The sequence below is a fragment of the Diadema setosum genome, chromosome 10 (genome assembly GCF_964275005.1).
Source record: "Diadema setosum chromosome 10, eeDiaSeto1, whole genome shotgun sequence".
Taxonomy (NCBI): domain Eukaryota; kingdom Metazoa; phylum Echinodermata; class Echinoidea; order Diadematoida; family Diadematidae; genus Diadema; species Diadema setosum.
This window is the reverse complement of record NC_092694.1, coordinates 23,462,051-23,489,459: the sequence shown is the minus strand read 5'-3', so window position 1 is coordinate 23,489,459 and position 27,409 is coordinate 23,462,051. Positions and strand designations below refer to the sequence as shown.

Genomic DNA, 27,409 nt, shown 5'->3' with positions numbered 1-27,409 from the left:
CCTTTGTTTGTACATCATTTGAAACATTCATATATAAAACCAACGGCAGGATTCACACACCCTATCATGAAAGGCAGCTTGCATAGACTACAAATATAACATCAATTCCATCTTACCGATTCTTCAGACAAAAGATACATGTACTCCTAAAATTATCAATATAGGGCTATACCCATGACAACAAAACCATATCAAATATTGCACCTCTTGAATAGGAATGTAACCTTTCCATCAAAACATGTCTAGCAAAAAAAAAAAAAAAAAAAAAAAATCAGTCTTTTAATAAACAAATTGATCAATAAGCATCACAAATGATGACAATGCCGCCTACAATGGAAAAGTGACGCTTATGTCTTGGTTCTGTTATGCAGGCGAGATTGAAACAAAATGATTTTGATCCAGGTCATGCAACGTCAACTAATCGGCAGACAATGTTCCCATGAATTATTGTGAATGGAGCATTAAATACAAATAGAGATAAGATTTCTGGCAACACTCACTTCAGCTTGTTCTCTTCGACAGTCCTTTCAGTCCTTTCGATGCAAAGGAGCAAAATAAGATGTAATATAAACTTAATGTGATGTGGGAGAAATTTTGTTGCATAAAGCTGTGTCATTCACAAACAACTGAAATGCTTAAACATGTATGAGATGTCATATTTCTACTTTAAAAGCAGGGTAATTAAAGTACCCTGCCTTTAAAGTAAAATTCCAATCCAAACTAAATCAAAGTTGACATTAATCACACAGACAAAAATCAGATACACGTAACTGAAGAGGAGTCATAATAATACGATCTTGAATTAAAGAAAGTCATGGAATTCTAAAATTTCACATTTTCACAAAATAGTGATATTTCTTGCTGTAACCACATTATGCAAATTGGAAGAGGCGATGATGTCATCAATTAACAATTACGTCTCCCACAATAAAACAAACAATATTGACAATGTATAGCTTGATGTAGCAAACTAACACAATCTTCAGCTCTGCAAGTGTGTATGACTGCAATATGTTACCCATTTAGATATGAACCCATTCAGGGGCGGATCCAGGAATTCCGTAAAGGGGAGGAATCTTTACAAAATTAAAGGAGGGTGCACGTGGCCTCCCCCCCCCCCCCCCATTTTTTCTTTTTATTTCTTTTGTTTTAACAAAAAAATAAAGAGTTTGCAAATACAGTTGAATAAATTATTCTTATCAGCAGAAAGAACTGGAAAGGCATAACACTTACTGGGATGCTGAAATCTGCATGTTGAGTTTTGAGATCTCAGTTCTGTGAGTGGACAGAAATAAACAAATACGATTTGAATAAGAAAACAAAATGGTTGGATTTTGGGACATGTGATAGGTGAAAATAACTTTTGCATGTTACAGACAAAAACTATCAAACAGATATTGCCTCCAGCACCTTTCAGCAGCAGAGGTATAAAAACAATCAACATGTACCCCTTTCAGGGAAAGAGCGACCGATACGCTGGAAATCTTTAGTGATGTTTGATCAACTGATTTTAAAAAGATTTCCTCCATTTAGTTTCAGTATCAACAGAAAAAGAATTGCATTTATCAAATTGTGAAAAAATCAACCCTAAATACAACAAATGATATCTTTTAGCAGTACAATTACATAAAACATGGCATATGACACTACTATGACATGTAAATGAATTGTACAGTTTTACAGTAAATTAAAAGTAAAGTAAATGATTTCGGGGAAAAAATACTAAACCTACAAAAGGAGTACCATACTTCCTATAACACAAAAATGAGAAGATAACCATAAAAATGTGGTGTAGTTTATACAGTAGCTAAAGAAAATGTCAAGGAAAAATAAATACATACTTTGAGTTGCCGAGCTGGGCATTCAGTCTCGCAACATCAGCCCTGTAAGAGAATAAGAATGTGAACAAAATGAAGTACATAGTAGCATTTCTACAATGTTCTTTGCCCTTATGTCTGTTAAAAACATTGGGCAAAGAGAAAAAGAGAAAAAAAAAATTTAACTGAATGATCTACAATTCTAAGGAAACATGTGAATAGCTATCAGTGTACTGCCAGTACTAAAACATGTAGAGTTAAATATTTATGACGGAATATGATAATGAATCTGGGGCACGATATCATAAGCTACCAATCTCCAAAGACTATCGCACACACTGCTGCACAGAAAATAATGTCTTCAGCACCCAGCTGGGTAAAGGCATAACAGCATTTTTTTTTTTGATAGCAAAAAAGAAAAAAGATTAAAAATGAAACAAAATAAAAATAAAAATAAAATAACCACACTTTTATTTGAAATAGGAAAATTGCACATATTCAGCATGCAACTGTATGATTAAAGGGGATGGCTAGTAACTGATCAGTGGGAATCAGTGGGAATGCTGGGAGATAATTGTTCCAATCCTTGTGGGGTTCATTTAAGAGTACATTATATATCTATTGTTGTGTGAAAATTATTTGCTTCAGAATGGTCTCATATTCAAGTAATGTGCAGTTTAATGTTTCCATGTTAGCATGCCTGTACAGTGACGGGGCATTAAACTGCACATAACTTGAATATGAGACAGTTCGGAAGCAAATAATTTTAACACAACAATAGATATAATGTATACCGTGACTCTCATGAATCCCACAAGAATTGGAACAATCATACCCCAGTATTCCCACTGATTCCCACTGATCAGTTTCTAGCCATCCCCTTTAAAGGTAGGGGATACCTTTTACAGAACTCCCAAAATGCAGCAAAACATTAAATATGAACCTCAGCACTTGTTTAGGCCACTGCTTAGAAATTTGGAAGTCAACAGTTATCTACAATTTGAATAATGCACAAAACTCAACTACTCAGTAGTTCTGTGTGTCAGCCACACTTAAGCCTTTTTGTTGCAGTCTTCTGTATTCTTTGTCTATAAACACAAATCTAAAAGTATTAGAGCTGATGTAACAACATATAGAGTGTGTGGCAAGAATGTATATAGAAATGTTTGTAAGTTTTGATGAACTTTATTCACAAAATATACATGATGGACACACATGCAGTGCACGGGTCTGCAAAGGTAGCCTAGTAATGTACTGGAATTTACGGTGAGCCCCGAAAAGAATTCAATTCAAAATCTAACGGTCAATAAAAATGTACTAAATGTTACCTTCCACTTTCAATACTTTATGGGAGTTTCTAAAATGATACTCTCTTCAACATACCACTGTGTTTATACAACTCTTCATCTAAGGCATGCAAATGGGATTCCCTACCTTTAAAGTTATTAAACAAAAATGGAAATCTTTACATTTCAAAACGCATTTCGGTAAAAATTTTACTAGTGGGCTTAATTCACTTTGTGTTCCCTAACAGAGGAAATAATTTGAGAATATTAACTATGAACCAAACTAAACTTTTGTTTGAATGGTCTGTTTACGCATGATATTCAGCGAAGGCATTTCTTACCACTCTTATAAAAAGAAGACCATGCTTATACACATGCATTGTAAAGCACACACACACACACACACACACACACACACACACACACGCACACACACACACACACACACACACATGAAATGCAACAATTTCCTTACTTGTATCTGAAGATTTCCTCCTTCTTCTCTGCTAATGTCTTCTTATTCTGGTCACGCAGAGCACTGAGTAATAAAATTGGAGATTCAACAAAAATCATGTAAGAATAGATGGGATAGGGTGCGTTCGAGCGCTCTCCAAAAGCGAACTGTACCGTACCGTATCCGCGCCAGAGGAGCGCTCGAACGCTCCTAAAGTGTACCGTACCGTACTGTACTGAGCCAAAAGTGGACCACTTCCCGATGTGCTCCAAAAGCGTACCAAAGCGTACCAAAAGTTCGCTGTAAAGCATGCGCCTATCATGCGCATACGTCACAATGCAAAAACATAATTCCCTTTGTTCGGGACAGGTGTAAGTAGTTCAAGCGCCAGGTGGATGACATTCTTGCTACAAAAATGCGTGACCTTTTCTAAAAATAACTCGTGAGGTATGCTTTTTCAACAGAGCGCTCGAATGCTCCAAAACTGGCACAGTTCGGTACGGTACATTTTGGTTCAGTTCGCTTTGGTTCGCTTAAGAGCGCTCGAACGCACCCCAAGATTCTCTGAAGTTCTGTAATAGTAGATTTGTTGGTGCATTGCAGCTTGTAAGATTTAAAAGGCAAATGACTCCTGCACTTACGGGTATATCAGGAGTGTAATAATAGTCTGTAACTCTTTATCCCTTTAGTTAGCAAAAGCGAAGATTATCAATGAGCAAAAGCATTGTGGTTCTGAGATGTATATGTATGTCATCAAGGGTAACTGTAAAATGGCTTGTTGTATCTGCCAGAATAAAACAACAACAAGGTGGAATTTTGAATGACTCTACAGGCCATGGCTAAGCCACAAGGAGTCAAATAATCCACTTATTTCCATGCTAAGATGCTCTACTAATGCACTCTACACATCGGTGAATACACACATGTACCTTCATCACATAGTCAACACTGACATATGACATATTCAGTGTAAAGTGTTGCAATATAAAGTGGTGTCGTTCTTAAGTTCCAGCTTAGATGGTTGAAGAAACACACACTCCATGTGTGGGAAGCATAAAATAAGCTGCAGTGACAAGGCTGTGTATCTCAAATTTTGGTGAAAATCACTATCAGGGAATAATTGTCACATAACCAGTTAAGTGATGTCCTATCCAAATCCTAGCTGTCTTACCCCAAACATGAAGCCACCACAGCATGTCAAATGAAAGGCAATCCCATTTGTTATAGTGCTTTGGCTGCCATGGTTTTTCGCTCTCCTGAACACATGACATTTTTGAGATACGGTGTTTTCTCGGACCCATGGCGATATGACTTACAGCAGCTTCTTGTACTCTTCTGGGTCGGCCCCATGGCTCTTCTCAATGAGCTGATTGGTTCGCTGCTTCCATCGTGCCACCTCCACGGTCAGGGCTGTCTTCTCTGCCAACAGTGCATCCCGATGGGCGGCAACGCTGCGGTTCTGCTCCTGGAGGGGCACAATGTCGCCCTCTAGCTGTGCGACCTGGACAGGGCAAGGCAGAGCAACGCAAGATAAAGTACATGAAAATACAACAGTGCTCATTAGTTGATTTGCCATTAACAACTCAAACAAACTGTAATCTAAACTTCAGTTCTATTGACACTATAACTTCAGGGTATGAAACCTTCATTCTGCCATCATTACTTTATATGCCCTGTTACTGAACACTTCTGCTCACGCTACATATACATTTAACCCACTATATGCTGACACCGTTATGTGCCATCAGTTTTCATTTTATATACTATTTTTACAAACGCAAACAGAAGAAAACTAACCAGAAATGAATATAATTTAGTAGTGGAAAAATGAACAAAGACAATGGGATTCCAGCAGTATCCCGATGGAATCCCATTGTCTTTGCTAATTTTCCCACTAATATATATATTATTTTCTAACATTAAGGGTGCTATTTTTACTAGACACATTCTTTTGCCATAATGGCACTAATGCAGCACCTGCCAGATTTGTTGGCAGAAGGCTGTATCTAGATATAACAGTCTCTAAGCCCAGTAATGAACAGTGAGAAAAAATAAGAAATGCTAAAGAATGACCTTGGATGTTCAAAGAAACCATAAGATCAAAATTCTATTATCCACCATCCACTGCAAGATCATTTTTGCAAGAATGAAACTGTCGCAAATTTTGTGCAAAGCCAAGATTCAGGAAAGTTCTTACCTACACAATGCATTGAATGCCAGTAACAATTCGCGAAAGTTTCATGCTATGAAAAAGGTCATAACTCCAATTTGTGATATAGTTCCATGCCGTGAATGTTTCTGGTCTGATAGTATAATAGCAGCTTGTTGATTCAATTTCTCCCAGTGCAGAGCTCAGATGCTCAGATGCTCAGATGCACCCTTTTGCCATATTACAGCCACGTAGAGAATGAATAATTCCACACTACCAACACAGAACATCACAACAGACATTTCTCCCACTTGCCCAAATGTCTATTCGGATAAGGGCCTAACACACGAGGACAAGTTGGCCAATCATATTACATTCTCAAATGCAAGTTTAGTAGTAGCCACGGTCAGGCGGGCGAGTTTGTGTCATCCAGTCAACATACCTTGGCCCGAAGCTGTTGCAGCTGTTGTTCCAGCCTTTCCTTCTCCTCCCTCAGAAGTCTGTTACTGTCTGTCATGACATTAAGGTTCTGGACCTTCTTCATCAGTTCCTGGTGCTGGGCTGACGTCTGGACCAGGACCTAATGGGGAAACGGAGGTAGAGGTGGATTTAAGCATGATTATCTTCATTTACAGTCCTATAGTTCGTTTTTTTTTTTTTTTATTGTTTCATTTTCCATCTGAGAAGATGGCTGGATAGCCCAGATTCAGCAGCACTAGCTGGTCTACCATAGGGTCCAGTTGGATGTAAGGTGGGACCACTTCACCAGGTTAAACACCCTGCTCTTTGCAATGAATAAATGAAGCGGGATCTTTTACATGCATGAGTTGTGACTCTCTCTCACACGAGATTTCCATTATATGTCCTATCTGAGGGACAATTAAGTCTTTTGCCTCTTACTAGACGGGATGATATGATTACACACAACATTGCTCAGCTAGCTCGGGAATCCGAACCCTGGTTATATTGACTGGGAGGGAGATACACACTACCAACTCAGCCAAATCACTGCCCTAAATTGAGTGCCACTGGAGATTTTCATATCCCATACCGTCTTTCTCAAGACTGCCTAGACTGTGACATACATGTGTGCATGACCAGATATTTCAATATCCCCTACATAAGAGTCTCTTTCTGGGTCTTGTGGGTTCTGCCCTGAGACCATCAAACAGACACTGAATGGTTAGTAGCTTTCATTATCTTAAACAAAGATAGTGTGGGGTAAGGATGGTAAATAAAAAGCCAAATCGTAAAGGAGGGCTAGACATTGATGGTGGCCCAATGGCCCAGGGCCATTAAAAATTGATGTTGGGCCACCAAACTTTCAAAAAGCATATCTCTCAGTGGCCAGATCAGGCATCTATGATATGATTCAAAACATATTGCTATATTTTCTTCTATTTAGTGCCACTTGATTTCTTTTTCGGGCCACAAGCATTACAAATCTAGTGACTCTAGTGGCCCGAACAGGTCACCTGAGAAAACAGTTAGTGTCAAGGACTGCACAAAGTCAGGATTCCTTCTGCGAGGATAAACTAACCTGTGCTCTCTCCCTCTCTCCAGTGAGGCTCTTCTGGGCCTGGTCAAGCTGATTGGCAAGATGGTCACTCTTGTGTTTCAGCCTCAGGGTCTCGGCCTGGACCAGCTCAAAGCGGCTCTCTGCTATCTCCTTCTCCCTCCTCAGGAATCTGAGCAAAATGCAGGACAAGGTGACAATGTAAATCTGCTTAGTTATGTCACAGGTTCTAACCTATAAACACATGTCTTATGTTTGTTGTAACTTTAATAAATCATATGGTTACAGGATGTACCTTACCTTAATCTTTCACATCAGAAATATAACTATCATTCAGTCTTCTAAAAGTAAAGCACACTTCAATTTGGTAGTTTCATACAAAAGGAAAAATCATTAAAATCATAATTCAATGCTAACCCCCCCCCCATTATCATTATCATAGCAACCATCATCTCATCACCACCACAACAACAATAACCATAATTAGCATCATCATCATCCCCGTTGCCATTAGCATACCATCATTCCCATTATCACCTGCACCACCATTACAATCATCATCACTACCACCAACAACACCACTATCACCATCACCACTGCCATACAATTACCATCATCATTCCCTTTACAATCACCATCATCTCTTTTACTCACTTGATGACTTCTAAGAGCTGCTCAGCCGACTTGTCCTCCTCTCTCAGAGAGATGTTTGCTTCAGTGAACTCCCGGCCATGGGAGGATATCTTCAGCATCTTGTTACTCAGCTGTGAATGGAACGAAATTCAGAGTAACATTACACAACAAGGCATTACGAACACTTCACATCAACCATTGCCCCATCAGAAAGTTGCACAATTTAGAAGTATACACTAAAACCTTCAAATTTCAATCTACTGTACTGGAAGGGTGTGGATTATATGCAGTGTATGAATTATGGGGAATATGCACTTGACAGAACTGTAATGAAAACAACAACACCCAAGTAGTTTGGGAGATATTCAATTATGTACAAAATTACTCATTCACACAAATATAAGCATGCCCAATTCACTGAAATTTAATCAGCACACAAAACGATAGTGCAAATGTACCCAATTTTAGATAATGAATGCAAGTGAAACCATTTACATTTGGTCATTTATGCACAAACTTTCATTTCACTGCCCATCTTTCACAGAAGCTAAAATATTGAGTATGAGGCAATTATTCACAGAACGTGTGAGAGCAGCTACTAGTCTCTCACACTTGTTCACACTTGGAAAGAGATAGAAGTAGAATCAGAAATTAAATTCAAAGCAGGAAGATGATCTGAACATACACGAATATAAAGCTAGAAGGACGAAAAAGAAATATTACATAAATGTGAAATTCAGCAAGATGTTTGAAAGAGTAATCTCTCGAGGGCTCTCCTTAGTAGCTGTTTTTGTTCCTTATCATGTTTATGAACTGTTCATAATTACTAATTTTGGGGGTATGTGCAACATAATCAGCCTTTTTTGGCTCTCTACACACAAACCATTTTCCTATCATTTCCACACACAAAACTTTGATCTCAAGCTCACGTCCACTATGTACCCATTGTTGGTTTATCTGTTTGCAAACTTTTTTGCTTTTATGTCCTTGCTTTGCTGCTCTGCTTTCACTGTTTTGTAGCAACACTTTTGTAATTGCTCATATATACATGTATTTCATATATATGCAATGAATTTTACATAAAGATTGAATTGAATTGAATTGAAATTAACTGAACTGAACTGAAATGAAATGAAATGAAATTGAAATTGAAATGGATTGAATTTAACTGCATTGGAATGAAATGAATTGTCATTGTTTCTGTGGGGGGATGGGGGGATCTGCCTCAAATAGAACCTTGTGTGCATCCTCCTATATTTTCTCTTACCGCCTCCAGCTGTTCGTGGAGCACCTGGTTCTGTTTCTCCAGCTCCTTGGCTCTCTCTGAATTCTGCCCCGCCTCCTCCTTCTGCATCCGCAACTGCTCCTTCCAAGATGACTGCAAGAAGGAAATACACTGAACATATATGTGACCCTGCATCACAAAACACACAGAAAGTCGCCAGACATAGATTTTTTTGTTAGGGGCAGATTCTGAAAGAGTAGACTCTAAGCTTTAAAATGATGTATAACTCAATTCAAATGGAGTCCCCTAACCTACCTAAATACTGGAAAGAAAGCACACACTCTGGAAAAGCGTGAACTGAGAAAAGAGGCTCTGAAGTACAAGGTCTATTCAAGTGCTTAATCTTTCACCAAGCCGTGCGAGCTGTGGGATGAAAGGGACAAAACACTGTCAACCACTGGAGCAACAACAATGAAGGGATTATCAGATTAAGGTGAAAATGTTCTATTAACACATTCTGTTTATGATTAATGCCAATTTACAAAGCAGCAGCATTATCCTTTCAAAAGTTATTAGATTTGAGAGTGAAGAGTGTACAAAGGATTTCAAGAAATGAAAAGGGGCCTCTAGATACTTACCTGATCATTCTATACTCTCCCCCAAAAAGGGGTTGTAGAAAAACTGCTGAAAACACACTTTCCCATTCATGTTATGATCCCAAATTAAAGAATAATGTAGAAGATAGACAGCTCTTTCAGAAAACATGAAAAACTCAAGATTGACATAGTTGACCCATTTCATCTGTTTTGAGTCCTCACATAAAATCAAGGGGTGCGACTTTTTGTTTTGTGGTGCACGGTCACATATCTACAACTGTTCTTTTTCCTTTCTTTTTCTTTCTTTTATTTTTTCTTGCTATCTTTCTTTCTTTTGCCTTTCTTCTCCATTCGTACCATCTTCCTTTCATTCTTTCTTTGTTTCTTTCTTTCATTCTTTCTATCTTTCTTTCTTATTTCCTTTCCGTGCAAGAAACAAAAAGACAAAAGAAAGAAAGTGGCAGGATTCCATTTTTTTTTTTGGGGGGGGGGCTGGGGATGAAAAATTAAATCATCTCTATGACATTTTCCTGATGCATAATCAATATAGTAAGAATGCTTATGACTACTATATTTGACATCTCAAAACTTCAATATATCACTCATTTCCTTACCTCTGAAGAGTTTAATGCATCCTGGGCCTTCTTGGCTGCCTCCTCTGCTGCTGTTAGTTTACTGTTGTGGCTGGCAAGCTGGAAAGGTGACAAGTTAAATCCATGTCACATGAAAGCAGTTGTTAGAATGTCACTGTTTTATCATAACAACACCACCATTATATTATCATTTAATACAACATAGCTGTTTTAGCATAACATAATCACTATTCTATCATTATATTGATATCACTATTATTGTCACAACCATACCACTAGATCCTATTCCATAACGACTTCACCGTTTCATCACCATATTACTTGTCTTAGGGGGTGTTGCAAGAAAATCGAGTTGCGATTAATTGCAAATATCTATTGCAACTTTGCAATAGATAGATCTATTGCAACTTGCAATCAATTGCAAGTTGCTGTTGCAAGAAAGGAGCTTGCAATTAATTGCAAGATGCAATTAATTGCAAGCTCCATTGCTGTATTTTGTATTTATAAAAGCGACTGGCAAGACAAGCCTAGCCAATTTGTCCATTTTTCAATGCATTTTGCATGCATGAGAGATACTCCATATACCTCAATGTGTTGTGTATCTCCTGTGGTAGAGGTTTGCTGTGCGATCGTTGGGGATTCGAAACAGAGTAAGTTACAAAAATTGTCGATTTTGATCCCATTATTTACTCATTGTGTCTTGTATTTAAAAGAGCTAGTTCCTTAGACTTACTTCTTATAAGAATTTTCTTGAAAAATGGGAAAATGTGTTTCCTATAACTGACAGAGTTGTGGCCGTCTCGACCACTCATTGGGCACACAGTACATCAATCATAGTCCCACACATAGCTTTTTGTGTTAGCATTTTTTCTTGCATTGGCAAGCTTCTTTTCTTTTCTTTTCTTTTTTTTCTGCTGCCAGAGGCAGGGCTCTTATGTCTATAGGCTAGCTTAAAAAAAAAGTCAATGTCAACTAGACTTTCTGAAAGTACTCTAGACGCTATTCATTATCGATTCATTATCCAAATCCGCTATTTTCAAGCAGGATAAGAAGATATCGGTAGGCCCTAGAGACCTATCTATGCTGCCATTGCTGGTGAGTGCTATGGCGATGAATAGGTGCTAGGCTTACGCTACGCCTTACACAATGTAGGCACCCTACGTAGCCTACAGTCTAGTCTAGTCTATACTCTAGTCTAGCAGAACCATCTAGATTTTACATAGCCCTAGGCCTACCCCCTTGGCCTCATTCCCCTCCTGTACATGTGGGCTAGTTATTTTGCAGTGATACTGTCCATGTGACGCGAAAGCTTGCTGAATTTTTTAATTGATGTGTAAATTTATTTTTGATAGGCCTAATCACTCGATTAGACTCTGTGGTCTAGGCCTGTGTTAGGCCTAGATAATAAAATAGTCTATAGGCCTATTTGTAATTTGGGCTAGTTTCTAGACCTAGCTAGGGGTTTACATCTAGGTAGGGCCTAGAGGTTCTAGGCCTAGTAGAAGTTCTACTTTTGCAGGTCTTAAAAGAAAGTTAAGAGTTGGCCCAAGGGTACGTGCTCCACGATTTCACTATTTTAACGTTAGTCCAACGGTTAGAACTAATCAACCGTATCAACTGTATCAGTGACCCCTACACAGACGTGTCGTTATTGATATTGGTGTGAGCCTACAGCGCCCCAGGGTTAGTCTAAAACCTTCTTTGAGCAGGGAGGTGGAATCAAAGAGGTTGGAGAACCTCTTTGGGTGGAATAGACCTTGCTTTTTAGGTTGTTCTGTTCTGGAATTTGGACGGATCAATTGAAATCTTGCAATTTAGTGTTGACTAGCTGGATCAATAAAAAGCTAGGAATAGGATTTAAAACGAACAAGGGCCAAGTGCATCCCAGGATCCCAGTCGCTGTACTTCGCACCGCATCTGGTTGGGCTACTGTTTGGGGGGAGGGGAGGGGGGGGGGGAGAAATTGAACCATTTCTATAGCAAGTACCTACAAGTAATCAGAGTTGCAATGATAGTACTGTAGTGTAGTGTATCAAACAGTGCCAGTAAAACTTTAAGTTTTGTAATACAGTGTGTAAATATAGGTCTATAGTCACCAAGGCTGACATTTCAGACAAGAAGCGTACGGATAAGATGAGCAAACTGACTGTAGGATATCCAAGCAGAAATATTTACATGTGTCAGTGCTTTTGTTGAAAACAAGTGCCAGTGGTTGAAGGGGTACACTTATGAAAGCTACCCAGGCCTGGAATTCAAGTGATTTACTTGATGGAGTCATAACTAGGAGTACAACAATTCTTTATGCTCTTTTTGTTTGTGGAAAGAACATATAGGCCTTGTTAGAATGCATTTAAACAAATGGTATTTATGGACACTTACCAATTAGATACCAGAATTTGCATAGTACCATACTCTAATACAAGGTGTGTGCCACCCTATAGTGTAGTTGTATGTAACCCCATAGGCCTACCCAAGCACCACGTCACAGTGACCTCCGGATTTGGGAGATGAGGAAACATAGTTGAGAGTGCTTGCAATAGGCAGGACACATGAGAGCCTAATGGATGTGTGATTTGCAATGTACATTGTATAATATATACGGTACAGCACTAAAAATATTGTACATGTCTGCATATGAATATGAGTGGGGGTGATGGATTGATGGGCAGTCAACAGTCAACCGTGCCTAAGTCGATTTGATTTGGACTAAAGAAATAGATTCTGCTTCAAGAAATGTTGGCTTATGAAGGTTAATAGAATATAAAGAGAAGAGGATGTGAAAAGACTGCAGACGTTGGTGATTATTTGACTTTAATATGCAAGGTGAATGACTGTATAGAGGGTTAATTTGTTACAGAGGGGAGGATATGAAAGCAGTTCAAAGAGTGTTCCAACATTATTGTAATATCAAGAAAAAAGTGCCTGCTTCTAAACATCAATGTCCATTTTGTTCCTACACTGTTTGGTTGTAATTTTGCAAATTTTCATTGCTCTTTTGTACTTCTGCACGATGAGACAATTTTATCTGTTCTAGCAGCAGGGAAAGGAAGAAAAAGAGGAGAAAAACCATGTTTCTTCAAGACCGAGACTCACACCAGCATGAGAATTCCAGCCCGTGCACACAGACAGTAAGTGAACATTGTACATTGTACGATAATTTCCAGTTAAGAGAGAGAATGAAATGTGTAGAACCTCTCAGCTTGAAATGTGAATATATTGATTTGTTGGAATCTGTCATTATTGTTTTAGGATAAATTCTGATGTGATGTCTCATTTGAGGATACTTGTACAATGACTTCATCCTACTGAACAAGAAAATGTACAGCATGGCATAGTAATGAGTAAAGAAGACTTCGCAGCAGTTCATACAAAATTATAAGCAAAAATGATGCATTGAAATTTACATAACACAAAGTTACCCATAATGAAAGGAATGTTTTGTACAGCAATGGCTTATATTATGTTTAATAAAGAGTTAAGACATTCAAATCTCTTTATCAAGCCCCCTGAAAACTGAAAATGCTCTACATATCCTGACAGTAGTATTTAGGCCTTCATGATTCAGGTACATTGTATTATTTTGGCGCATGAAGTTGCATGTAATACGAATTCTTCAGTATATTACTGATTGTTTGAAATTTCCCTCATTTTCAAATTAAAACGTTGGTACCATCATACCTTTACACAAAACGCCTATTGGATGTCCACAAAATGACTTTGTGAGTGCAATGTTTCCATTTTTATTTCCCATTTCTTATTTCTTCAATATTTCTTGTATCATGTATAGGTATAACTTCTGTGAATCAAGGGGAATGGCAGCTGAGGGCAGACAGGCCAAACTTGATGTCAAGAGACGGTATACACTGCAAAGGATGAGCAGATCGCTGTCAACAATGAGGAAAAGTGTGAACAAAACAAGGCAGTGATTTTTTAAACACATTTCATCAGGCTGAGGTCATCACTCTTAGAAAACAAGGGACACACGAAGCAAGCAGTGTTTCAGAGCTGCAACAAGTGCATGGGTAGTAATAATCTCGGCTGCATCACATGCATCCAAGTGTGCTAGCTACAATAATAGCACGTTGTGCTTTTCAAAGATATTGAAGAGTCCTTTGGATATTTTGCCCCTGTCACTTATTCTGTGTGAGTCATTTATTCTGCAGTATTAGCACTGATAATGGGATAATCAACCTTTTACGGAACCAGTGTTCAAGAAGTTACGTGTAACATCCAAAACCCTCCACGTAGAGATTGGCAGAAAACATATTGGAGAGCCCTGTTTTATTCTTTTTCATGGGAAGAAATGTTCAGTCCATGATGTGAGTATGTATATAATGCAGGGAGGTGACTCACCTCCCTGGTATATGTATGTACACTGTAAAGCACCACAGTTTGAGTTTCTAGAGAGCTGTAGGACAATTCTAACTTAAATATACAAGAGTAATCTGGCCATGAACATCATGTCTATGGACATGTTTTATTATATTTTTTTTCCCTTACCCTGGTCCATTATACACCGTAAATACAGCTACTACTGTATTCATAATCTCCAAGGTAACAGTTCACTGGTCCTTGTTATGTTATTCAAACCACAAAATATGGTTTGTTACTCTGAAGGCTTGTAAGTCTCAGCCATATTCCATTTCAGGCTATCAAACCTTTAGAATAAGGAACATTCAAAATAACAAACAGTTGTATTAAAGGACATCATCGAACTCAAAACTGCCAAGGTATATTGTGAGACATTTCATGTTTCTTGGTGGTAAAAAAAAAAAAAAAAAAAAAAAGTTCTTTAATAAGTACTGGTTGAAATTATGATGATCTTGATCTTGTTTACAGTTGTGTAGCACCACCTGGGGGCAGATGAACCTGTGCTGTGGCAAGATGGCACTGAATTTGATTTCTCAGCAATTGAACCACTTATTTGTATTGCATTCATGGGTCCTGGGATAGTTCCCACTAGAAGGCTAGAAGGTAGTTACGAGATATGTAGTAAACCATATTTTCCAACAAGCTGTATCTGTTTCACACTAGCACAAAAGATCAGTAGATACTGCTGTGGGCCAATTTGCAGATTACAGTACTAATCAGTTGTACAAGTTACATGTACAGTATACAGTGAACACAATGGTGGATCTTTTTTGGTTAATATGTTGTTTCCCAATTGACATCGTGATATTGTAGCATAATTGAACACATTTCTAGGGCATTTGCATACATTTTTGGGCAAAAAATTAACAGTTCTGCATGTCAGAAGTATTTTTCGCTGTAACATTGGTTACCTTAAACTTAATAAAGACATGTTTGTATGAGTAGATCACAGCACAAGTATACAAATTCAGATAAGTTACATGTAGATAAGCTAACTTTATGCGTGGTTGTCTTGATATTCAGTACTGTATTAGTACCTCTATGACCATGCATGCTTAAAAGATATGCATGAGTGCATGACAGTGGGGAACACACACATGAGTATTCAGCCATAGATGTGGGTTAATTTTGAGCTCAGTTGATGGTATGATCTGGGATAGATAGGGTTTATGCAATGGGAAGAGAAACTTGGTGTAATTCAGATGTGAGTGCATGATGTTATCATGAAGATGTTCATGTCATACACTACATATGTATGTGTTCAGTCGTGCTGAACTGCAGAGAAGACATAAGATATAGAATACAGATTTCAATGTGGAGGCTTTGACACATTTAGCGATAGGCCTACATGTCCTTGGAAGAGAGCATGTGAAGTAATCCTACTTATGAAGATAGCTACAGGTAGTTGACTGAAGGGTTTCCAGCAGACTGTCAACCAGTTTGCAATTAAGCATGTTACAGAGAATGTTCATTCAATTTATCAGTTTTAAGTATAAATGAATCTGATTAATCAGCAGTAATGAATTATTGAACCTAGTAATTATTCCAGTAGTTTAATGTTACATATATCATAATAATATGTAACACTTTGATTTACTCAACCCTTCTCATTTTGCAGGTGTAACTAGTGTTTCATAATGAGGAGTGTATACTAAGTACACGTGTAATTGGCTCTTCTGTACTCAGCAATGTGTGCATTCTCATTAACTGCCTTTTCATACTTGTAGTATGCTTTTCTTTTGCACATTTCTTTGTACTATCAGTCATTATATGAACATTTCTTTCAATATGAGAGCAACAAGAAAAGAGGTACAATGTAGGGGTCCTACATATCTGTGAAAGTGCATGCTGTCTTGTTCAGAGAGACAGTGTGTCTTTTGTCTCCATCATGTCTTGTCATCAATTGCCCAGCATCATCTGATATGGGGCAAATGGGGGGGGGGGGGATGGATGAGGAGCAAGCTTAATTTGCGATACTGTACGCGCCATATATTTAACAAGTATTTATCAAGACTGAGACAAATTGTGCAAGTAGTTCAATTCATGATTGTGGGGTACAAAGTACTGAATGTAGAAATATATGTTTGCAGATGGACCCTAATGTCAGTGTCAGAGTTGATATTTTTGTGTGTCTTCAAATTCATGGATACATGTAGCAGCTGTCTTGGGAAATTCATGAAGATATATACCTTGCAGAATATTGAGCATATACAGTAGGTTAATTTTAGTGTGGTATGGTGTATATCATGTAATGCATCATATTCATACTTTACGTCATTAAAAAAATGTCATTCTAGTGCTTACAGCTGCTTTAATAAGTACTTGAAGTGCACCTTTAAAGTACCATCCTGACATGCGCCAAAATTTCTTCTGAATTTCCTGAAAACTGCAGGTGAATTTAAATCTGCATTTTTAAACTTGTGTTTAGGGTCAAAATGCACTGTTTCCATGACAACAGAATTTCAACTATACTCTTGTTAAATGTGTCCATCACAAATTTGCACTGACCTTGCTATGTGTGTTTGTGTGTGTGTCTGTCTGTGTGTGTGTATACATATGTGTAGTACCTCGTGAGTACCTGGTGAATTTGACTACAGGTACTTCACAATTGTGGAAGTAGTTCACTGAAAAAGATTTGAAGAAAATATGCAGTAACCATGGCAACACGTCACATACAAACACAAAGAGTGTCTTGCATATTACTACACCTTTGGATCATTTCACGCCCTACATACTGAATTTGAAATAAATAAACTAATAGTTCGTTCAGCAATGTTTTGGGTAGTTACCATGGCAACGCTTTCCCCGACAGACACACAAAAACATGTGTTGCATATCTACACCTCAATGTCGTTATGTACACCAAATTTGAGTTCAGTTGCTTCAAAATAGTGAAAGAAGTTCAAATCTTAAGATTTTCAAGAAAATATGCCGTTACCATGGCAACGCCTTGTCGGGTACAAACACAATTAAGTGTGTCTTGCATAATTGCACCTATAGATCATTATACATACCAAATTTGAAACGAATTGCTTAAATACTATGAAAGTAGTTCACAAGGTTTTTGGAAAATTGCGGTTACCATGGCAACGCTTTCTCTGACAAACACAAAAGACATGTCTTACACGTCTACACCTCAATGACATCATGTACACCAAATTTGAGTTCCATTGCCTTAAAACTCGAAATAGTTTCACCCCACATGATTTTCAAAGAAAAAATTGCCGTTACCATGGCAACGCCCAGTCAGGTACAAACACAAAGTGTGTCCTGCATAACTACACCTATAGATCATTATACATACCAAATTTGAAACAAATTGCTTAAATACTGTGAAAGTAGTTCACTCCACAACGTTTTGGGAAATTTGTGGTTACCATGGCAACGCTTTCTCAACGCAACGCCCAGTCAGGTACAAACACAAAGTGTGTCCTGCATAACTACACTTATAGATCATTATACATACCAAATTTGAAACAAATTGCTTAAATACTGTGAAAGTAGTTCACTCCACAACGTTTTGGGAAATTTGTGGTTACCATGGCAACGCTTTCTCAATGCAACGCCCAGTCAGGTACAAACACAAAGTGTGTCCTGCATAACTACACTTATAGATCATTATACATACCAAATTTGAAACAAATTGCTTAAATACCGTGAAAGTAGTTCACTCCACAACGTTTTGGGAAATTTGTGGTTACCATGGCAACGCTTTCTCCGACAAACACAAAAAACATGTCTTGCACATCTACACCTCAATGTCATTATGTACACCAAATTTGAGTTCAAGTGCCTCAAAATTGTGGAAGGAGTTCACTCCACAAGATTTTTCAAGAAAATATGCCGTTACCATGGCAACGCCTTGTCGGGTACAAACACAAAGTGTTTCTTACATAACTACACCTAAAGATCATTATACACATAAAATTTGAAATGAATTACTCAAATACTTCTGGCAGTAGTTTACTCCACAAGGTTTTTTGGGAAATTGTGGTTACCATGGCAACGCTTTCTCCGATAAAGAAAAAAAAAAACGTCTTGCACATTTTCTCTTCGATGTCATCATGTAACCCAAGTTTCATCAAAATTGCTTCAAAAGTGTAGATGGAGTTCGTGACGCAAGATTTGCAACGGACTGCCCGACCGACCACATGCTGATTCATATACTAGTATACTGAGTAACCCCTTATACACTTTGTGTATGTTAAAAAAAAAGTATCTTACACAATCATACATTACATAAAAATGTCATTTATACGGAATATTTTCTTCTTTTTTCTTAAAAGAAATGATCAAGTTTGGAAATTTGTCCCCCAGCATCTATATAAGCAGCCGCAATTATGACATTTGTAATCTATTGCAAATCGATTGCAAAATTTGCAACTACCCCTGAATCTATTGCAAAGTTGCAATTGATTAGCAATTGATTGCAGAGATGCAATCGATTTGCAATCAATTGCATCTTTCTTGCAACAGAATTGATTGCAACTTGCAATTGATTGCAAATTTGCAATGGATTTCAGGATTTGCAATAGATTTTGGGGATTTGCAATCAATTGCAACTTTCTTGCAACGCCCCCTTAGCATAACAATACAACCTTTTGTTACGGCGCAAAAGTATATCTGTTCATAACTCAATCACATAGACTGAATGTTCTGGTACGGGAAATGTCACGAGTCATGATAATGCCTTATTGAAACACTGTACTCGTCACAAAGTGTATTGGAGTAATGGTTTGCAGATTTCTCTAGTGATAGGCAGGCACTGAATTAAATCCGATGCCCTGACACTCTGGAGCATTTTTAGGATCTATCTAGTACACTATTATTTCTTTCTGTCTAGGTGTAAAGATAAATCACCTACTGCCATGAAAAAGAAAACCCTGAAGTAGAATCATCTTTGACTTAGCCCACGACAAAAGGTAAAGAGGGGTCCATCTAGGAATTGGAGATGCTGGTATACTACAGTGAGCAGATACCGATTCAGATACATTTTAGACCATGTGTTTAACTTTCTTGGGACCACCGTCTCAAAATCTTATCGTTCTTGTAAGGAAGTGTTCTGCCTCTGAGTATCAAAGGGTTAGGGGATCTTATCGGTACCACCAGTGACTTGCTGGCAATGCAATCTCAACCACCTTTTGAGATGGTAGTCATTAAAAGAGTTGAACCAGGAAACGAAACCCTGAATTTTCTAATCCATCGCCTTCACTTTCTCTTACCTGTTCTTTGACAGTGACCAGCTGCTTCATGTCCGCTGCATGCAGTAGGAATTCCCTCTCGTACTTGTCTTGCATCTTTGCAGAAAGAAATGAAAGCACAATCAAACAATAACACCCACCTCTTAAATTTAGAGTAAGAGCACAGATTGTATATACATATATTTTATGTATGATCCTTTCATAATAGAATGATGAAACCATCATATTCTGTTCATTATCTGTTTTCCAAGTGTCATGAGTATCTTTCCTAGGTAGAACGAGTGTTTTACAAGACTTCAGTATCATTATAAACTTTTTCTCCAATTCCATCTAAATCAGTATACATCTGGGACACACACAATATCCCTGTTATGTGGCTACAGGGTAAGAAGCTTTTCTAGAAATCCTCAGCATGAACAGCCACATTGTTCTTGTAAACAAGTAAGCACCATGTAGCGTAGATACTTTATTTTATCCTCATATCATAAGTTGGTGTAATTGCCCTCCCCTTCCTTCTCTTTCCTTTTCGTCTCTTCCTCCTTACACAGACAAATTGCAAAGCAAGCAACAATCGGACTTATCCCTATCAGGTGTATCTTTGTTTGTCTGTGCTGTTTTGTGTATTTTGCTTATTTTATTTTCTTTCTTTCTTTCTTTCTTTCTATTTTTTTTTTTTATTGGTGAAGGTTGGAGGAATCAGCCAGCTCACACAATTTGAGAAGAAAAGTAAACATTGCTTCAATGGTACTGAGAATGTTTTCCACACGCTTTTGGCATGGGCACGACACCCAGATAAAAGATTGCTTACCTGCTATATTCCCACAACATCACCACTACCAATGCTGTGTGTGCATATAATCTTCACACACCACGCAGAGACTCTATGTATGCAAGAGTATGACATTCCTCACCTCTTTTGCAACCCTGGACTGCTCATTGCTATCCTGTCTCGCCATCTTCTCCTTGGACTCTGCTTCATTTCGCCTCACGAGGGCCTCCTTCAGCTCTTCCTGCAGCTTGCCGATGTTATTCCTCAGTTCGGATGTCTGTAAGGGGGGAGGGGGCATAGGTAGATTTCAAATTTTATACGCTGAGCGATTACAGCATCACAGATCAAACTATCAATTCAAATTTCCATGATGAAAAACATCGTAACATTCTGATTTTGAATACATATACCTCTGGCTGAGAGGCATTTACTCGAGTACATGTATAACAGTAATATAAATCCCTGACAAGTAACAAGCAGGGTAACTGAGGTACCACTTATGCATTCTTGACAGTTAAGAAAAACTTAGAAGCAAGCTCTAATACACTACAAATTTTGTCATTGTATCCATGATTACAATCAGAAATGCATCCATCAATGCATGTCAGGTTGCAAGTGACGATAACGACTGTTAATCACTTTTCAGAGGCAGACCCAACGAAAGTTTGGAAGAGGAAAAACATAGACAAGGTTTAATAACAGTGCTTCCCTTTGGCGGTCCATACCCCTAAACCCCTTCAATGTTCTTCATATCATTTCTCATCATAGTGTTTCAATCATCACAATATCACCTCCTTTTTCATCATCAATATCATCACCATCATCCTCTCCATACTAATCACCATACTGACATGGTAATTCTTGTCACTGATAGTTTCCTGCCATCTCCATCACCATCTTCTTCATTGATATCACTTCCATTATCATCATCTTCATCACAACATCGTTACCACTACCTTCATTATCATGACCACCATCATCATCATCATCATCATCATCATCATCTCTTTTCTGGCTTTATTCACAACCCGTATCAGGACAATTACCCCTGGCTAAATACCAGTTAATGATAGACTTAGAGTAAAGATAAGGGTTAGGGCTACATTGTAGGTCTGAGGTTAGAATTTGGGTGAAGGATAGGATTAGGGTTAGGTTCAATATTAGGATCAGGGTTAGAGTCAGGGGAACGTACGGGGGTAATTGTCCTAGTACCTTCATTACCATCCCAGTTATCATCATTGCTACTACCAGCATCTCATCGCCATCATTACCTGGCTCTGGACGACTTCGTGAAGTTCCTTGTTCTCCGACTCTTTCTCCTCCCTTTCCTTCCTCAACTCCGTCACCTCCTTGTCCAGGGCATCACGCTCTGGAAATGACGAAACAAGGAACAAACACATTTCTATGATATAATCTACAATGTAGGTTGGTCTATATCTGGGACAAATATTGCAATGTTATCGAACCATTAGGCACTAGGGTGGCTAGCTTCAAAGAGAGGACGCAAATGCACTTGGCACCAAATGCCACGCCTCTCTTGGATACAACTTCACATCATGTCACCACAATGGTTGAAAACACACCCCATCCACACAAAAACCAATAGCCCTCCTCTCTCCTTCCTTTCCTATTGGTTTATTTGTTCTTCCAAGGGACAATTAGGGAGCAAAAAAAAAACAATATCTATGATGCCAATCCACATCAAATATGATATCTCTATCTTTGGTGGTTGTTGGTTTTGGTGTTTGTTTGTTTTTTGAGCATGAGGGGGTTGTTGCATTTCTTGTACCATAAAAGCACAGTTCTTCTTATGAATTAGCTCATCTTCACTTCAAAACTATTGCAATATTGAGCAAGTTGATCAAAGTGTATTGTCATGTGAATGAGCCAAAACTATTATCATAATCCAACATTCTCACAACAGATCTCTTCATGTCTGTGGAAACAATGGCAGAAATGTTCCTCTGTCAAGTCTGACGCATTGAATAGTCAACTTTATAGCATATTCACAAGCCTATAATCTGTCAAACTCAAGGACTACCAGTGACTGAAACCAAGACTACAGAGTGAGCAAACTTGCGGACTTGCCTTGTAGGACCTCTTGGAGGCGTTTCTCCATCGTGGTCTTGAAGGTTTCGCTGGCTGCATTCTGCTCCTTCATGCTCTGCTCCACAGACTTGCTGATGGACTGGTAGTGGGTCCTCTGCTCCTCAAGCTTCTTCATTTGCTCCCTCAGGACTAGGTGTGGTGAGAATGTCAGAGAAGTGATACCAGTCTCCCTTTCAAACCAAGCATTCTGCTTTCCTCTTTTCTTTCAATTTTATCAGCTTCAAAATCTATGTTTTTTTGTACTTTTACAAAGGTTCTTATAAAACTCCTTCATTGATACCCATTCCTTACTATCTCAGAGTAACTCTGGTGGCCTACACTGTCAGCAAAGCTCATACAATACATAGAGGAATATAATTACAACAAATTACATTGGCACTGCTACACTGAATTTGTCTCGTTACATTGCAATTATTACATATTTTCTTTACTCACCTAGAAAAGGAATTAGCAAATCAACAGGACTGATGGTGTAACTAGAAATGTTCACTTCACACAATTATATACTTAAAAAGGAACTCACAATTATATTCATCTTATCATATCGTCAGTTCAGAATGAGAAGGGGGTTCAGTTGTCTCGAACACTATGGCCCGAATTCACGAAGGTGGAACAAATGAAACCATGGTTTAAACCATGGACAAAAACCATGGAGCACCAAGTGTCGCACAGAATATTTCCTTGACATTGGTAATTTCGTCGACAAAATGACCGTTTCGTTAACGAAATTATCATTTCGTGGACGAAATGTTCATTTAGTTACAAAATGTTGTCATTTTGTTACAAAATAATCATTTCATCGACAAAATGACTGATTTCGTAACAAAATATTCCATATGACACTTGGCGCTCCATGGTTTTTGTCCATGGTTTAAACCACAGTTTCATTTGTACCACCTTCGTAAATTCGGGCCTATTGGTTTTGTGGCATCTTAACACCCTTCTCATTCTCACCCGATGATATGTTTTCAAAACTTATAAGGATATTCATTAGTTTCTAGAAGGTACTACTACTGTGACTAGGAAGCTTATCCTTCATACCACTATTAAAGCAACTGACCACCAACTCACTCTTTATCTGGTTCTCAGACATCCTGAGCTTGTTGCTGACCTCTTTCAACTCGGTCTGGCTGACCGTTGTGGCACCTCCGTCTGTCTTCTCCAGAGCAGCAACAGCTGAGAGAAGCAACAGTAAAGGAGGGGATAGTGTTTGTTTGTCCTTCGAGCAGATATTCCCAATAATATATGCAGAACAAAGTGGTTATCACAGTTACTGATATTAGTCCTTCTTGTAGATTCTACTTGGTCAAAATTCACTTGTAAGGCATCATATTTCAAAAATATGATACACCAAAAGGATCAATTCAAGAATCTTGACTCTTGAGAAAATCTTACATAAAACATAAAAAGCCACTTTATAGTTCCATTTTAAAGTCACTGAGATAAGTACAATATGTGATGTAATGACAAAATCATGAAATCCTCATAAATGTTGCCTGCCAACAGATCCACCTGATAGCAACAAAGTCATCATTAAAGCCTAGTATTTGCCAATAATGATAGATTCAGTTTGTTATTAAATACATTCAATGCAAAACAATAAAATGGATGAGTCCCACAGTGATAACCAACAGACCATTCTAGTCACCTGATGTATACAAATTCTTCTTTGTTCAAACATGAATTCCATAAATTGCTACGTCTGGCAAGTTTATGCATTAAGTGAAGTGCTTAACCAACTGAGAAAAATGAAAGGCTAATTGGGAAATGTGCACATAATTACAAACTTCCTTACGGTAAAACGAGGAATGTTTGCATGCATTTTAACATTGCGAAATGAAAATGTAAGCAAGAATTATTGTACACACCATAAGAACTGCATGCAAGAGGAAATTCGCGAAAATGTCATGTAGCGAAAAAGGCTGTCGGTTCTAATTATTGAAAATTTCATGCCGCAAAAATATCTCGCTTTACCATACCAAGAAAAAGAAATGCACATTGTTGGCACTACCTTCGTTCTTCTCCTTCACAGCTGCCTCCAACTTGACTTGGGCCGCCGAGAGCTGGGCGTTGATGGTGGCGCTCTTCAGACGAGCGTCCTGAAGCTCGTTTCGTGCCTTGGTCAGCTCACTGCGGGTCTTCTGGTGGCCCTCAAGTTCTGAGTTCAGCTGGCGCTGGAGGTCGTGAACTTTGCCCTGTTTCAAGTTATGAATAAAAAGAGATAACTAATATTCGTATGTTTTAACAATGCTGAAGAAGCTGACTCAGAGCTACATGTAGAAGACAGCAGTTGGGTGGAAATTAAAAAAAAATTTGAGAGTCAAGTTTGACAGCCAAAGTTCTTATTGTGGTGAAATCAAAATGTTCACTTATATACCTATATAGAAAGCTTGAGACCAAATATTTGGACTTCTCACAACCCCACATCTTACGAAAATCATGAAGGAAGAATAACTAGATTGATGTGACATTACATGGTTGAATGGCCAATCACATGAATTTCTACAGATCCCTTCTGAGTTGATGAAGTCTTGCTGTAAAGAAAGAAACACACAAAACCCTACTGCATTATCGAAATTACAAAGATAGCTCTATCAGAATGAGAGCACAATTTAAATGTCTGGGCTCTGTCTCCTAGAAACCTCGCGGGAAATTCCTAATGGAAGCGATCAATATAACCTTAAGGTCAATCATAGTGTCCTTACCATCCACGATCTCAGTGCTGTCTTGTGCTCCTCACTGTCACCGTCCAGTCTTCGCCTGACCATGGTCAGTTCTCGCTGCAATGACTCCAGCTGATTGGTCATTCTGGTCTTGGCCTCGAATTCCGTCCTCTCAAGGTTATTCTGGGAGCAGAACGGCAAAGGAGAAGTGAGAATGAGATGCACATCACTGGAGATGAAGCTGAGGCCTAGATCAATTTCATGTGCACACTAAAAAAACATTGCTACTCAGAGATGAACATTTGCTGGAGTAAAGTGAAATGTTATCTGTACACTGTAGCATTGATTTCCCATGTAAGAATTCATGGTCACAGTGAACCAACAGGCACTAAACATAACAGCATAAAAATGTCACATGGTGCTGGAGTGACCAATCACAAAGCACGTATTCATACAGTTATATTTTACTTTTTCTATTGACCGATTCTGTGACGCGCTATGTGTATTTTTGGCATGGGCAGCGCCATTACTGCGGTGTATCATCCGACCCCCCCTCCTCTCTCCCCACCCCTCTCACGCGCGCAGAATGAAAAACTGATGCATGGTTGTTTTAGCCAATGGGCATCTAGTACTGAGTGCGCGAATTCTTGCTTAGTGCGCGAACCTTTGTTACAAGTGCGCGATAAACATGTTGCCCTGGGGGTGGGGGAGAGCGGGGGGGGGTCGGCTGAGACACCGCAATTTGAGCTCATGGCTGCGCCCAGTGCCATAAAATGTCTGCTGCCCTCAACGAACCCGAATCGGTCAATACCAGTCTCATTTTTTGCTATTATAAAGTTATATGGTTCAAGCTTGCCCTTGCTTCTTCCTTTCATGGTTGCTCATTTGGATTAAAAAATTTGTGTCTGTAAATTTATATCAACCCTCAAAGAAACCCTTTCATAAAAATATCATATAATTGCATAAAATAATGGATGAAAGGAAGATAAGAATACTGCTGTGTCAATGTATGGCTGAATGCAATAGGTGATAAGTAAAATCTTAATGTAAGTTTAAAATATCTCATGTTCCCACACAAGCCGGCCAAAAGTTATTTCAATATTAACACTGTGAGAACTTAAACTTTTTTTTTGCTAATAACTAAATGAAACTGAATATTTAAGATAGATTATCAGGGTCTTCAATCAGTTTCCCTCAAAACTACCACCACAACTACCATCATTACCACACAATCACTACCACAACCTATACCACCAATATCGCCATTCCCATTACCACCACTACAACTACTACCTCCACTTTTACCACCTCCACTTTTACCACAACTAATACCACTACCACCGACATGACCATCTCTCATCCAATCAATCCCATCAAAATTGCATCAACAATGTACTCTCTTGCATATTGTATGCTTTTCATGCTGCTTTGTTCAAGTTTTGTAAACTACAAGATGCAGAAAAAAAGTGATATTCAAGAGAGCGACTCTTCCAATCGGTCTTCACCTGAATGGCCTGTAAGTTGGTCATGAGGAGATTCTCATTCTTGCACTTAGTGACCAGTGACTCCTTCTCCTGGTTCAGCCTCATCTCTGCCTCCCGCAGCATCGTCTTCTCCGCCCGCAGGTTCTTGTTCTCCACCTCGGCCTTGTTCAGCCTCTCCCGCATCGCCATCAGTTCCTAACAGACAGACGGACAAACAGAGGAATAGAGAGAGAGAGTCATATCGGTGCAATATAAGCTGGTAACAAGGTTCCCTTGTTGTTGGGGGGGGGGGGGGGTGGGGGAGGGGGGAAGAGAGAGAGAGGGAGATTTGTAAAACAGGGAAACCTTGTAATAATAAGCTCACTTACAATGAGGTACTGCTTTTGAACAAGGTGAATTTGGCAGTCCTGGGCCCTGTTTTGAGTTATAATTGATTATACAGTTAATTTCTATGCTAAGTCTATGGCAGCCTGTGTGGAAAGGAAATTTATAATCAATTATATCTGTTGATACAACAGGGAACAGATATTACATTGCTGCAAT

The 27,409-nt window shown here is 38.6% G+C and overlaps 1 protein-coding gene across 1 annotated transcript in view; it reads right to left on the bottom strand.

Annotated features, from left to right (window-relative positions):
• Window positions 1–27,409, bottom strand: part of LOC140234495 (nucleoprotein TPR-like) — an 86,352-nt gene that overhangs the window by 30,237 nt on the left and 28,706 nt on the right. Inside the window, exons 20-37 of the mRNA XM_072314536.1 lie at window positions 26,888–27,061; window positions 25,425–25,565; window positions 24,731–24,914; window positions 23,791–23,895; window positions 22,699–22,848; window positions 21,882–21,979; window positions 20,753–20,887; window positions 19,863–19,937; window positions 10,291–10,368; window positions 9,123–9,233; window positions 7,877–7,986; window positions 7,247–7,394; window positions 6,149–6,286; window positions 4,874–5,058; window positions 3,579–3,641; window positions 1,842–1,883; window positions 1,234–1,275; window positions 501–533 (exon numbers count right to left, since the gene is read on the bottom strand). Of these exons, the coding sequence (XP_072170637.1) occupies window positions 501–533; window positions 1,234–1,275; window positions 1,842–1,883; window positions 3,579–3,641; window positions 4,874–5,058; window positions 6,149–6,286; window positions 7,247–7,394; window positions 7,877–7,986; window positions 9,123–9,233; window positions 10,291–10,368; window positions 19,863–19,937; window positions 20,753–20,887; window positions 21,882–21,979; window positions 22,699–22,848; window positions 23,791–23,895; window positions 24,731–24,914; window positions 25,425–25,565; window positions 26,888–27,061 (2,012 nt within the window). The remainder of the gene's footprint in view (window positions 1–500; window positions 534–1,233; window positions 1,276–1,841; window positions 1,884–3,578; window positions 3,642–4,873; window positions 5,059–6,148; window positions 6,287–7,246; window positions 7,395–7,876; window positions 7,987–9,122; window positions 9,234–10,290; window positions 10,369–19,862; window positions 19,938–20,752; window positions 20,888–21,881; window positions 21,980–22,698; window positions 22,849–23,790; window positions 23,896–24,730; window positions 24,915–25,424; window positions 25,566–26,887; window positions 27,062–27,409) is intronic.